The sequence below is a fragment of the Galeopterus variegatus genome, unplaced genomic scaffold, assembly GCF_000696425.1.
Source record: "Galeopterus variegatus unplaced genomic scaffold, G_variegatus-3.0.2 Scaffold1906, whole genome shotgun sequence".
NCBI lineage: Eukaryota > Metazoa > Chordata > Mammalia > Dermoptera > Cynocephalidae > Galeopterus > Galeopterus variegatus.
Genome location: NW_007728017.1, coordinates 175,934 through 190,081, shown reverse-complemented (window position 1 = coordinate 190,081; position 14,148 = coordinate 175,934). Strand labels below are relative to the sequence as shown.

General features: G+C 55.7%; 2 protein-coding genes across 4 annotated transcripts in view; both read left to right on the top strand.

Annotated features, from left to right (window-relative positions):
• Window positions 1-7,607: 7,607 nt before the first annotated feature.
• On the top strand, window positions 7,608-9,696 carry HMX2 (H6 family homeobox 2). Its single transcript, XM_008579534.1, has 2 exons — window positions 7,608-8,127; window positions 9,014-9,696. Exons 1-2 carry the CDS (start codon window positions 7,860-7,862, stop codon window positions 9,565-9,567), a joined length of 822 nt encoding a protein of 273 aa, XP_008577756.1. The 5' UTR covers window positions 7,608-7,859; the 3' UTR covers window positions 9,568-9,696.
• Window positions 9,697-13,681: 3,985 nt separating this feature from the next.
• Window positions 13,682-14,148, top strand: part of BUB3 (BUB3 mitotic checkpoint protein) — a 12,611-nt gene continuing 12,144 nt past the window's right edge. For 2 of the 3 annotated variants that reach the window (XM_008579533.1, XM_008579532.1), the window contains exon 1: window positions 13,682-13,912. The gene's annotated coding sequence lies outside the window, so the exon portion shown is untranslated. The remainder of the gene's footprint in view (window positions 13,913-14,148) is intronic. The other variant, XR_551008.1, reaches the window with a different exon arrangement.

Sequence of the window (14,148 nt, the reverse complement as noted above, 5' to 3'; positions counted from 1 at the left end):
TGCCAGGCTCCTCAAATTCAATCGACAGAATTGATTCTACTGTGGCTAAAACGTCGAGTATTGTTTTCTGTTGATGAAAAACTGCCCCCAAATAAACCGGCATGCGTATTTATGGCGAAATTTTAGCCTGGACCCCAGTGAAGATAGATCTCCCTTTATTTCCCTCTGGTTTGGAATAAAAATGAGGCATGTGCCATAAATGAAAAATAAACAGAAATTCGGGGTCAAAATATGTTGTTCCTTGTGTTACCTGCAAACATAGTGATGCCTTTTACTGTTGGCAATACTAACTGCAGGACAGGCCAATAACAGCTCATTAAAAATAATGTTGCAATAGCAAACACGTCCTTAGATTTTACAGTCAGAACACGATGTTATCAAACGCCAAGAAAACACTTCTTTATTTGTGTGCGGATTCTAGAAAACGGTTCTTGACTGACCCAGTCTTTACAAAGTCGAGAAATAACTGGTTCTCCATAAGCACAGTTTATCCTTTGTCCTGCTTTCTGCGGCCTCCCCTTCCCTGTTGGGGAGCCCCGCTACACGAGCCAGCAGCTCCCTGCGCGAGCAAGGTGCGCGCCCTGGGGGGAAGGGGGTGGCGCCGGCGCAGCCTGGGGACTGGCAGCTGTGTGAGCCTAGAAGCCCGCCCGGGCAGGAAACGTCTGCTTCCCTCCTGTCGGGTCTGGGTCGTGGTATTTCTCCTGGTGCAAGAGAAGGAGTCGAGCCAGGGTGCGGGAGCCTGGAGCACGGAAGCCGCTCGCGCACCAAGCATCCTAGGTTAGACTGCAAGTCTTTCTGAGGCCTCCGGGTCAGGAGAGGCCAAGAAAGCAATTGATCATCTTCTTTCCGCACTCAGAACTCTCCCACCCTGCTGCCTCTGCAAAGATTTCCAGGAGCTGCTGGAACCACTCACCGAAGGAGGCCTGTTGTGGGGCGTGAAGGTGCCTCCGCGAAATTCCTCCTGGACATTCCGTCGGGCAAGCCGGGGCAACCCGTGTCCCCCACCCTAGGACACTGAACTGTCTACTCCTGAGTGTCCGTTCACCCCCTCCGTCAGATTGTGGAATCCAACCTTCTCTCTTCCCACCCTTGCTTCAGATCCTTCCTGATCTGCACCCCAGTTAGTCTTCAAGTTAATGCAAATGACTTCAGGCTCCACGTGAAATCCTTTCTGCATCACCCAAACAGACACACGTGCAAACAACACACAGGATACGCTCACGGTTGACATAAACACCACACACATAATGCACTTTACACCCCCTAACAGCCACCCTATCCACTGGCTCCTAGCACGCCCACCCACATATGTGTTTAGCATTAACGTGATCTCGCTAAGGTCACACCTTGTTTGAGGCCACCCTGGGCAGCTAGCTTTCTCCGATGGCCCCATGCTAAGGCAAGCTGTGGAGAATCCTGGGGTAGAAATGGTCAGGGAGCAAAGTGGCACTCCCGCCTCTGCTGCACGAGCCTTAACATCGTTCGGGCAGGGATGCCTCGCCCTTCCTTCTCAAAAGCCACATGAGACAAACTAGCGGAGTCCGCCACTACCCCACCGCAGACCCTCACACTCCTATGGGCCGGGACTTCACTCGGAGCCGGGGTCCCCAGGGCGCCGTGCTCTGTGGCTCCGAGAGCCTCCGAGCGCCGCCGGGTCCCGGGAGATGGCGGAGCCAGCGCGCGAACTGTTTCTGTTGGCAACACAGATGTATTTCTTTTATTTGGTAGTAAATAGAGCGGGTTTGTGTACATCAAACAACAGTAAAACAGATATGAACTGCCCCCGCCACTGCGTGTTCATTCTGAGCCCGGACGCCCCCTCTGCAGGCTCCAAGCGCGCCGAAGCCGGAGGAGACCACACCGTGAGGACGCCAGAGCGCGCCTCTCCTTGCCTGAGAGGCTGGAGGTAGAGTGGCGGAGCAGGAGCAGGCAAAGAGATCGGTGGGATTTGCTTTCTCTTCTGTGGCTGCACGCTGGGCCGGCCAGAGCCGGGGAGATGGGGGTGGCGGTAGGAGCCATGGGGGGCCCAGAGGAGCCTTCAAGAGCTTTGGTGAGGCCTCGTGTGGCTGGGCCGCCGGGGCTAGGGCCATGAGCTCCTGTTTCCTCCCCTCTGCGCGCGCGGTGCGCCTGGACTCCCCTTGGGAACCCCTATGGGGCCCGAGCATTTGCTGGGTGAGGCCCAGCCCGCCTGGAAGACTCCGTTTTGCCCCACCTCCTCGGGTCTTTCATGTCTGCCGCCCAGTGACCCAATCAGGGGGGCGTCTTCCCTTAGCGCTCCAAACTTGGACTCCGCAAAGCTTCTAGGAAAACACCGCTCTACTTAGCTATGTGCGACGGGGTCAGGGTACAAGAACCATGAGCCTCACTGAAATTCCCGGTTAGGTGCAAAGCGCAGTTTGTCAGACCTAGGGAACAACGCCCGCCCCGGCATGTACACGTGGCCCCGCAGGAGCCATCCACGCGACTCCTCCTCTCGGCTTCCCACCCACTCGGCTGCCCGCCTCCCCGCCTTGCCTGCAGGCCCTCCCTAGCTTTCAGGTGCGAGCGATCCCTTGCGCCTGGAGGTAGGCGTCTGGAAGCCTGCAGGCTTGTGTTTGCAAGCAAGCGCGTCTCGGTATACAGGGCAGATGGTGTTGACCTTTTGACCTGCAAACAGTTGTGGTGGGGATGGGGGGCGGAAGAGAGGAAAGGGCGTCGAAGATAACTAGGCCCGGTGTACTTTTGAGCACTGCCAGGTGCCTCGGACCAGGAACTTGGGTTGAGATTTGGGCTACCTGAACCTGTCTCCTGGCAGTGTCTTCCTGCAGAAGTACCCTGAAGATTTATGGGGAGAGGAGCAGAGGCTGGGGTGGGGAATTGGGTCCCAGACGGCAGCACAATCCTAGTTTTCACTGGGGCCCATTTAAACGCCTAGGATTCCTCCCCATCCCTTCCTCCCCCTGGACCCCGTAGAGCTTTCATTCCAGCGTCGGAGACCAGAGGCAAAGGAGAGCTGGAGGCTGCAGCGTGCCTCCTCAAATAGTTCCCGGGAGTGCGCACTGGTACACTGGCTGCACTCGGTGAGATCCCTTCCTTGACTGCAGGCGATGGGTGTCCAGGGCGAAACTGACCGAAGTCTGGGTCGCCAAAAGGATCCCTTCGGGTTGCGGTGGACGTAGAGGAAAAGGAGCTAGGGCAGAGGTGTACAGCGAGCGAGCGAACCAAACACAAAAGAGAACGCGTTGTGCCCACCACGGAGGCAGGAGAGTCGAGGTGGGGTCACCTGGTGTGCCTCACCCGAGTGCTAATGTCTTAAAGAAATATAAAGAATCCCTTTCTCTCCTGCGCTCCGTCGCCCCCCTTACCCCCCTTGGTGATGGAGTGCACGCATCAGATTTTCATCAAAGTTCTATTAAGTGAAACATAGGTTGCAGGGCACCCTTTGATTGAAACAGTTTAAATTTTAATTGTGTTTTTAATTTGACATATAGTTGCAGAAAGGAATGACACTGCGTCGCCAAGGGGCGGTCGATTTTCTTAATTTCTCCCAGAGGAATTGATGAGTCTATCAGGCCACTAGATTGGAAACCCATTAAAGCTCTCTGGTTAGGCTGTTAATTGGAACTTGATGGATGTGGGAGGGGGGGTGTCAGGACTCGGCTATGCTGATCCAATCTTCATGACTTTCTGTTTTCCAATAAATTACACAATTCATTTTCCAGTCGCAGATTACATAAGTTGTACACCTCTGGGGTTCTCTTTTTCAAATAGGGAGCCCTTTTCCCCAAAAGCCTATTGCGAGATGTCATTTGCACCAAAGAACGAACAGCAGAGGCCCTTGAATGAAAATCGAAACATAATCAACGTTTATACTTAGAAAATTTATTGAGATCATTTTCTCTGGTATTTCCTTATTTTAAAGTTTGGACGCGCCATATATCATAATCCACTCGCGTAAGGGGGGGTGCAGACTGTGTTTAATATTTATCGAAGCTTGATTCCAAGATCAAACTTGTTTATGACTTCATCTGTCATTTCGGAGGGAGCCTTCTTCCACTATTACCCGGCTCAGCCAGCCTATTTCCCAGCTGCCGCGGAGCAGAGAGGATCAATTTTTATTAGGCTCCTCGGCAAGTTTGCTCTGGGCCGCTTTAATATTGAGCAGAGGCATAATCTCGGGATCTAAACTTTAAACGTTCTTTCAGTCTCGGAAAGTTTATCATTCCTTGGTTATGCCTAATTCCTAGAAGAGTGAGAGAGGTCGGTGATCCCAAGATGCCAGACAGGCGACCCTGCAGGGTGTGGGCTATCCAACTTAGTGGAGAAGGGAGGGGCGGATCTCTCCTGAGACTAGGAGGGTGGGTGGGGTGTGGGGGTGGCACTGAATTGACAGATGGCCACACTTGAGGGCAGAAAGACCGGGTGTCTGTGCACGGTGGCTTCTAGAGCTGAGGGTTCCTGGGAGGGAGTTTTGCAGCTACTCTGGGCCCAGAAGAGGGCGTCTGGGCCTCTGCGCTCTCGGTGAAGTCTTAGGGATTCCCAGATGCCAGAAAGGGGTGGCAGGGAAGGTCATGGCTTGGCCCTCCTGTCCCCTGAGGTGTGGCTGTTATCGATGCTCGAGGGGCGGGAGCCCCCACAGGTGACCGGTCTAGGGGAGCCCAGGTGAGCTGCCGTCTATCAGGCTGCAGAGCCTGGAGTCTGCAGGGTCTTCCTCAGGACCTTACTATGCCCATGCTGGGGGAAGGGGACGGCTGGAAGAGAGGAAAGTGTGTGTGTATTGGGCACACTCGTGGGAACTCAGTGAACGTTTGCTGAATGCATGTGTGTGGGTGCGCCAGTGTTTATGCAAGTGCCTGCACGCGCTTTAATGCGTGAGCCTCTGAAGACGTGCGGGGTGTGGGGACGGAGGAAGCCCCTCTGTGTAGATCAGACCCTCAATGCCAGTAGGGGGGCCCGGCAGGCGGAAAACGAGGCCAGAAGGCTCCTTTTGACTTCCCAAAGTGGCCCTGGGGGGAGGAGAAGGGGGGTTCGCAAGGCTTCACCATTTCCTCGGAGTCCTCAAGCCAGGCTCCCCGGGTCTGCTCCCTGGCCTCTCTCACTGCTTCTCCCAGGCCCACCTCAGAGGTCTGGCCTCGGCCTCAGAGGGTCCCTGCCATGACAGAAATCAACTCCTTCCATTCGCCCCCACCGTCCAAAGATGGGGGTCCTTACAGTCTTCCCCGCAGCCATTCCCCAAGCTCAGGGCCGATGCCCACTCTTCTCCTCTGTTCCCTCCCAGGGACTGGTACGACCTGAGCATCAGTCTGGCTTTCTCTGCCCGAGCTAGTCCTCTTCCCCTGAACCTCAGTTTCCCCGCCTGTACTTTGGGGGAAAGACCTGCATCACGTGTTTGCTGTGAGGATTACAGTGAAGAATGATGGGGAGCTCCCAGCTTGTTCCCGGCACCAGATATGTACTAACTCAGAAAGGCTCAATCAGCTCCCGCTTTCCCGGCCACCTGCCTCGGCTTTCTCCCCCAGCGGGTGGCTGCCTCCGCTCCAGGACTTGGCTGGCCAGTTTCCCCGGGGCTGCCTTGGCCCTGGCCCCGGAGACAGCACCCAGTTCAGGGTGCTTGCGAGAGGCCGGGAGGCCGCCACTTAGCGAGAGAGTAGGACGTCTCCTTCCCAGTGTCCCCGCTTTACCTCCCAGTTGCGCGGGAGGGCGCGGGACCCGCTGCTACGTGGCCCGGGAGTCTGCGCCGCGGCGGCGCAGAGGAGGACGCACAAATTGTATTTCAGTGTCGGGTCCTTCCGGGTTAATGAGCTGACACCATGATTAAAGCTGACCATTTGTAATGTGTCTCGACCCCGCCGCCGAGCCCTGAAGAGGTTAATGCGGTGACGGAGGCCGGCACCTGCCCCTCGCCGGCCTCCCGGGCCGCGGCGCACAGCCCCTGCCCCCGCCCCCGCGCCCGGCCCTGCCCCGGCTGCGCTGCCGACTCCTAATCAATTAGCCCATTAACGAGCCCTTCGAGGAGTTAAGTAGGGAGAGTTCTGCCACCGGCAGGGCCGCAGTCGGTAACTCACCGCGGCTAATGATATTATAAGCGCTTTACTCAATAACCCCGGCGCAGAGCGGGCGAGGAAGGAAATGCACCGTCACGGTGCCGCGTCTGGACATTTGCGGGCTGATTCCAGAGTCTCTCCCCACCCTTGGCTGCCCTGAGGGCCACCCTAGAGACAGGGCTCCTGGGATCTCTTGGCCTCCCGGTCCCGAGGCCGCAGCCCGAGGGTTTGGGCCCCTGAGCACCTTGGGTCTTGCCTCTTGTCAGTTTGCATGAAGCTGTGTAGACGACTGTGGCCGCAAACCGTTCTGCCTGCGCAGGGCTGATTCTAGATCAGGGAACAGCTGATCTAGGAACGAAAGGGGTGCGAGCCAGAACTCAGAAGGGGGCCCTGAGAACGAGGGAGGGAACCGCGGTGTACTGAGCTGCCCCGCGTGCCCGGCTCGGTGCTGGGCACTCTGACCTCACAACAAGCTCTCCGAGGTCGTCATTCTTCCCCCAATTTGAGAAACGAGGAAACCGAAGCACGGAAAGTCTAATCAACCTGCCCAAGGTCACCCAGCCGAGATTTGGATTGACTCTGCCCAATGCTAAAATCGTGTCCCTGTCACCATCTCCTTCTCTTCTCAGGAGCCAAAACACTTCTATTTCTGCACCAATTCTGAGACCTCCACTATTTACCAACAAACCGAGATTCACCGATGGCAAAGGAGCGCGGGCTATTCAGCACGGATTTACAGGGCACCTCCGAGGCGCTCCTAGTATTTCTAGGCCTTCGGGTGCTTCTCCATCCCTACCCGAGGTGATGCTCAAAACAGGAGAAGAGAGAAATGCTCATGAGAAGTTCATTTCCCCTATGAGTGCAGAAGGGCTTTGACTGGGACCGAACTTGCCCAAGTTCACAGAGTGTATAAAGGTGGTGCTGGGACTTGGACCCGACTTGGGCTTAACTCGAATTCTAGGCCTTCCCTTAGCCCCCCAAGATCATGTAGTTCCGTTGGGCCGGTGACAGGTGTGGGATGTGCAGGCAAGGAAGGGTAGCAAGGGCAGAAGTTGTCTGCTCCTGGGGCTCCAGCCACGCTCAGGAGAAGAGCGTCAGTCCGGGTACACATTGCTCCTAACCCACCCCACCCCCATGCGGGGCGCCGTAGTCCCCGAGCGGCAGCTCTGTCAGCGGGGACTGGAAAGGGTGCAGTGCTGGGGCAGGGTTGGTGGAGCAGCCTGTCGGAGCCCCTCGGAGGCGCGAGGACCCGTCGCCTGCGGAGACGTCGGGTCAGTCCAGCTCGGAGCCGCGCGCTGCCCCTGCTCCTGGAGAGGGCCGGGTCCCAGGGGTCGGAGTCGCTGCACAGCCAGGAACCTGGGCTGGAATCTCCGCTGCTTTCGGCTCCGGCGGCCCCTGGTTAGACGCAGCGGATGCCCTTCGGCTCTCGGCGCGCTCAGGGGTCGCACGGCGCTGAGTGCACTGCGGTGGCTTTTTGAAATTTTCCGGGGCTGCTCGGCGGCGCTGCGATTGGTCGCATTCGGGTAACCTCTATGCAAATGAGGCCGCACCGCCTCTGCGCAGCCCGAGACCGGGAGAGCTGGAGGGTGAGGAAGGGGCATTCGCACCGGGGCTGGGCGGGCACACCCAGAGCCAGACGGGCAGGGACCCCTGCTCAGCCGTCCCGCGCCCGCGTGTCCCTAGCGCGGAAAGGACGCCCGGCCAGCCTCGCCGCCCCCTCCCCCTGGATTCCCTCCCCGCCCCTCCCCCCTGCCTGCCTTCCTGCCTGCACCACCTTCCACCCAGATCGTCTCTAAAGGGAGTTCTTGGCTTCCTCTGGTTTCTTATGAACCCAGGATGGGCAGCAAGGAAGATGCGTGCAAGGGGTGTCCGGCGGCCGGTGGCGTCTCCAGCTTCACCATCCAGTCCATCCTGGGAGGGGGCCCCTCGGAGGCACCGCGGGAGCCCGCCGGCTGGCCGGCCAGGAAGCGCAGCCTGTCTGTGTCCTCGGAGGAGGAGGAGCCGGACGACGGCTGGAAGGCGCCCGCCTGCTTTTGCCCAGACCCGCACGGCTCCAAGGAGCCGGGCCCCAAGCACCACCCCCCAGTCCCTTTTCCCTGCCTGGGTAAGGATCGCAAGTCGCCAGTCTGGCAGAGAGCGAGCGCGAGGGGAGGGAGGCTGCGCACCCAGCCAGGACTCCCCCGCCGGGCCCCCTCCGGCCACAGCTGCGGTCGCCAGGGGTCCGGGCCGAAGGGAGCCGGGCGGGCGCTCGGGAGGAGGTGGGGAACACAGACCCCGCGCTGCTCTGGTGTCTAGGGGAGGGTCGGGTTGGAGGGAGAGTGGACCACAGCGAACCGGGCACCCGGCCGGCAGACACATGGCTCTGTCCTCAAGCCCTTTGCAGATCGGATACTTTTTTTCCGGGACATGAGGTCTGCAAGACGGGTCTGGGCGGTCTGTCTCTATCGCAATCTTCCTGCGTCTTTTCCTCTCTGTCTCTCTCCTTCTCTTCCTCTGTCTCTTTCTCCTCCTCGGAATGATTAGCACTCCACGATGACTGACAACGGTGCATTTCAGAGACGGTTCCTCTTTACAACATCTGACGAAGGGGAGCCCCGCGTTAGTCCTTAGCGCGATTTCCCAACAAACGGCCTCTAAAATGATGCCGCCCTACAAAGCTCGAGGAACTCTTCCAGCTCAGATATTACAAGGCAAAATCACCTTTTAAGGTGATGCTAATATTCCTCCTCCAGGCCTCCTCTCCCTCTTTCCACCTGTCCTTTCATAAAGATGGGAACACAGAGACCCCAGACTCGGAGTAGCTGGGTCCTTCTGTTGTTTTTAAAAGGCCGGGGTGCTGGGCTTTGGGTGCCAGCGAGAGGGCGAAGAAGAGGGGGTTGGTAAGATGGGACCAAGGCTGCAGGCGCCTGCTAACTCCCTAGTCCTGGGAAGAGCTGGGGTCTCCGAGGCCCCCCAGCTCCATGGCCTTCCTGTCTGTTCTCGCTCCTCAGGTACCCCCAAGGGCAGCGGAGGCACGGGGCCGACGGGCTCGGAGCGCACCCCTTTCATCTCTCCTTCGCACCCGGACTTTAAGGAAGAAAAAGAGAGGCTCTTGCCCGTGGGTTCGCCCTCGCCGGGGCCGGAGCGGCCACGGGACAGCGGCGCCGAGCGGCAGGCGGGCGCGGCCAAGAAGAAGACGCGCACGGTCTTCTCGCGCAGCCAGGTGTACCAGCTCGAGTCCACCTTCGACATGAAGCGCTACCTGAGCAGCTCGGAGCGCGCCTGCCTTGCCTCCAGTCTGCAGCTCACCGAGACCCAGGTCAAGACTTGGTTCCAGAACCGCCGCAACAAGTGGAAGCGGCAGCTCTCAGCCGAGCTGGAGGCGGCCAACCTGGCGCACGCGTCGGCGCAGACTCTGGTGGGCATGCCGCTGGTGTTCCGGGACAGCTCGCTGCTGCGGGTGCCAGTGCCGCGCTCCCTCGCCTTCCCCGCGCCGCTCTACTACCCGGGCGGCAACCTCTCGGCCTTACCTCTCTACAACCTCTACAACAAGCTCGACTACTGACCGGCCCGCTGGCCCCGCGCCGCCCGCAGCCGTCCGCAGAGCCGGGCGCGCGATGCACCCTTCACAGGGCTCCGGAGCGAGGCGGCGTGTTTCCAGAAATATGAAGAAATACACCATGTGTATTCATTATCTCTTATTTATGGCCTCTGCCCTACTTTTTGTTTTGATTGTTTCGGGTATTTACCTGCATTCCTCAAGCCAGATCGCCTGCTTTCTACCCAAACCAAACCAATTGGCTTTGAAAGCCATTTCGGAGGGGGATGATCTCGGGTGGTGGTAGGAAAAAAAGTTTGGGCCAGATCGGCTTTGGTTGGTAGGAAAAAAATCAGACAAAACACCAACAAAGCCAGGTACACTCCTTCCCCCATGTGTACACCTCTATCTGTATGTACATGCACACACGCTCAGCCTAGTCAGACCCCGGGGGCTTTGGACTGTTACCTAATCACCTCTTTCCGTTTCCCTCATCCAGAGGACGGGTAGGGGCGAAAAGGGGAAAGAGTTCAAAACTGTAAATATTTTTAAAGAAAAAAATAAAACATTTTAAACATCGTTACTAACTTTGGTGGGACTGATTGCCCAGAACGGTAACTCGCAGCAGGTTTTCTCGCTTCTCCGTGCAAGGGCTTGCAAGCATCTGTGTGTACAAAGGTCTGGCTCGCACGGCGTGGAGGGTGGGGCCTGGGTCAGGGACCTTGGCGCCGTCCTAGCGACACGTGGCTGGACGCGAGCCCTTCCGTCCCCTGTCCCCCTACCCATAATCTTGCCGTGATCTGGGGCGCACCCCGGCTGGAGTCCAGCTCCGGAGCCCCGTGCCGAGAAAGACAAAGGCGGGGAGGCAGGCCTCGCTGCTGAAACGGCCGTTTCCCGGAACGAGCCGGACCAGGGCCCGAGCAGCCCTTTCCCAGCACTGGATTCTTCTCGGGCTTGGCCCCAGCAGGGCACGTTGCGACGTGGCCCACCCTGTGTCGCGTGCCTCTTCTCCGAGGGCGTAGGGCAGCCTGCGGTGCTGCCTGTAACTGGTAAAGCGTCTGCTTTGCTCGCCCAGAGCCTGGCGCGACCGGCTTGTAGCTGTGCACAGTCCCCCAGCGGGTGGCACAGTTGCGCGTCCCGCGCGCGGAGCGAGAACTGGGGACCGAAAGGCCGCACTTCGGCCCAGGAGGGATCCAAGGCTCGAGACCAGGCAAAAGCGCGGGAGGGGAAAGCGCTTCCCCACACTCTTTTGTTATTGTTCTTGGTTTGCACTGTGACTGGCTAAATGGCTGGATCACGGGCTCACATGCGGCCTCTCGCTCTGTATGCGACTGGGACGCGCGGCGGGGGCGCCCACGGTCTTCCGCGCCGCGGCATCTGCTGCCGCGCCCGGGCCGGAAGGGCGGTGCACGTAGACAAGAGCCACGCGAGTGTCGTGCAAATCGTAGACTCCCGGTCCTGGTAGGTAGCAGCCACCTGTTCCCTGTGAAACGTCGGAAAAGGAAGCGTGAGCTAGGGGGAGGCCGGTGGTTCGGCACCACGTGGGGCGAGTTCCTCGGTCCCCCTGCCGCCTACCCCTGGCCCCGCTGAGCCGGTGCAAAGGAGCTGGGATCCGATCTCATGCTCCAGTAGGGAAACATTCGCGGGAGAGGCTTGTCTCTGAGCCGAGAGGTAACGACATTATCTGCATTTTGTGAAAATATTCAGAATATCTGTAAGCGTTTATGTGACTCGCAGTATTCTGTATAAAATGACTGGCCAAAAAGATTCGATATGATATTGTCTATTTTCAAATCATATTTTCCTTCACACGTTAGATTTCATAAAAACCACAATCTATTCCAAGGAGACGTCAGAAGGGTGTCACCCAAGAACACATCTGCTGATACTAGGTTGGTTCAAGTGCGTTTATTTCATTTCAACTGAATTCACATCAGTAAATGTTTACTGGGGCCTAGAACGTGCTGAGAAACTATGCTAAATACTGGGTTGTCAGAGAGAAAACAAAAGTGACGCTGGATCTGTTTTCTTCTGATTTATTGTATATTTCAATGAAGTTCTCTTGCTCCAGATGACCCCCCTTAAATTCTTTTCCTCTAACGTTGCTATTTGAATATTCCATGCAGAAAAAAAAAAAAAAAAAAAACAAATTGCTTCCAAGTAGTTGCTTGTATAGGAATATTCCATCCATATCACTTTTGTCTGCATTTCAATAGATGACGGTTTTTACAGGAGTTGATGGTTTTAACAGTATGGGGCCACTATATCCTTATTAGGCTTACTTCTCTTATAGGAAGTGGTTTCCTCTAGTCACTGCAGGCATTTAATGATGGAGTGATTTTGCCCTTAAGATTTTAGGAAATGACCCTTTTCTAGGTTGTCATAGTATATATTTCACTTTTTATTTATCCAGAAGTTAGCAGTCAAAGATGATCCAACAGTGTATTAGTTTCTAGGAATTTCTCTCTCTTACGGGTAACTAAGTATTAAACACATACACACACAGTCTTGTGGCTTTGCATTTGGACTTAAAATGTTCAAGACTCCTGTTGTGGCCAGATATCCTATCTCAAGACTGTCAATTCATTTGAATAATCAGCAAAAGCATCAGCCTCCTTTCAGGCTCTAAACTAGATTTAAAAGATTGACGTTTCTTAAAACTCAAGTAGAGTCGGGCTGCAACTGCATGCCCACAGGGATCTGAATCATACACACACTGGATAATGAAATACACTTAGATTTTATTAGTGGGTAATTCATGCTTAGAATCTTGAAAAACTAATACAATTAAATAAACAACTGGGAGAGGGAACCAAATAAGTCAACAGACAAAATTACTTAGCTAAAGTTAGAATGGAAGTAAGGCACTGCATTTTAAAAATTTGAATTTGGCCATTAACTTATTGAAAGAGAAGAGATGGAGAACCAAGTGCTAGGACTGCTGAGGAAGGAGGGAAAGAATCCATTAGCAGTAATATCGTCAATGCAGTAGGAAAATGGGTTGTTGTTGCTGTGCGTATTTATTGTGTCAAAAATCATAAAAAGTGCATCCAATTTAGGACGTGTGAATGCATAAAGATCACCAACTCTTTATTAATACACTTTAAAAGCTAAACACTTTAACCCCAACAATTTTCTCTCACTTCATACAAAATCACATAATAAAATAATACTTTTTCTTCACAAAAGGCAGTGAAAAAGGTTACAACATGGGTTAAATTGCAAATTTTCAGTGAGCCTTTGACATTCAAGAGACTCAGTCACTTCATTCTACTGATTAACTATCGCTTTTCTTTCATGGAGGTTAAATCACTGATTACCGGAGCAACCTTCTTGATCCTCGTAGTTCTAGAGGATTCTAGAAACAGAAAAAGGAGCAAACAGCCTGCCATCTGTGGGGAGCGGCAGGGCTGGGTGGAAGGGGAGAGGCTTGTAGCTGTCACCTGAGGACCCTACAGAAACATATATTCGAAAGAAGCTGTTTGAGCTTTAACACATTTCAGAGCATTTGTTTCCCAGTCTGTTTACCCGTCTGGATGGGGAGTTCCTCGTGGGCAAGCACTGGTCTGATTAAACGCATCTTCCGGGATCTGGTACACAATGGGCGCTCAATAAATGTTTGTGGAAAGATGGAATGGAGAGATAAAGCAAATATAAGGGAGTTTCTGTGAGATCCACAGAACTTAGGACAATGGGAAATGTGAGACCCTGGTTCACAGGTGGAAACTCCAGGAAAGTGAGAAAAAAATCTAGGCAAAATATGCAGTTGATTACAGAGCAAATATTTCCTTCTCTCCTCCCATTTTGGGTTAGCTTCACGGGTGTATGCACGTCCAGAGAAAGGGAGAGTAATCTAGCTCTATAAGATTATTTACCAAAACAGGATTCCTGGTCTAAGAGACTAAGATGGGAAGGCACCACCGGCAGAGCTGGAAAGGCTTTCCCGCCCACTATTCAGAGGACCGGCAGGACGTCGGTGCCAGGAAAACTACATCTCCCAGCGTGCCGCACACGGGTGTGAGAGGGCGTCAACGCAGCGTTGCCGCGAGGCTCTTTGGGAGTTGTAGTTTCCACTCTCCCAGCTCGAGTGCGTGTGCCTCCGCGGGAGCGGTAAGACGAGACCACGTGATCGGAACAACCACGGTTTCCCTTTGAGCCGGAACAAGATGACTGGGTTGACCGCCAGGAGACAGCTGAGCGGACCAATCGGCTGCTTAGGATGAGACGTTGACGTTTGAAATGAGCCAATGGAAAGCCTCCACAGGGGGCTTCCTCTCCGCCTCCTTCGCCCAGCCCTCGAGTGCTCTGAGGCAAGGCAAGGCGGCGGCGCGGCGGCGAGCGGCGGAGACGTTACCTTTGAAGGGAGCCCAAGGTAGCGGGACGAGACGACGGGGTGCAGGAGTGGACTCCCCGGGGACTCGCCGGGCCTGCAGCTGGCGGCGCCGTCCCCAGGGGAGCCTGTTTCTCTCCTATCGTTTTTCCTTTATTTTAGGAGCATCCGGGACGACAGGCCCCGGGGAGGGGCCGGGGTGCGGACGCCGCGGCAGGCCTAGCCGGGGGCTGGGGTTGGCGGTGCGGCGGCGGGGGATGGGATGCTATGGCCCTGGC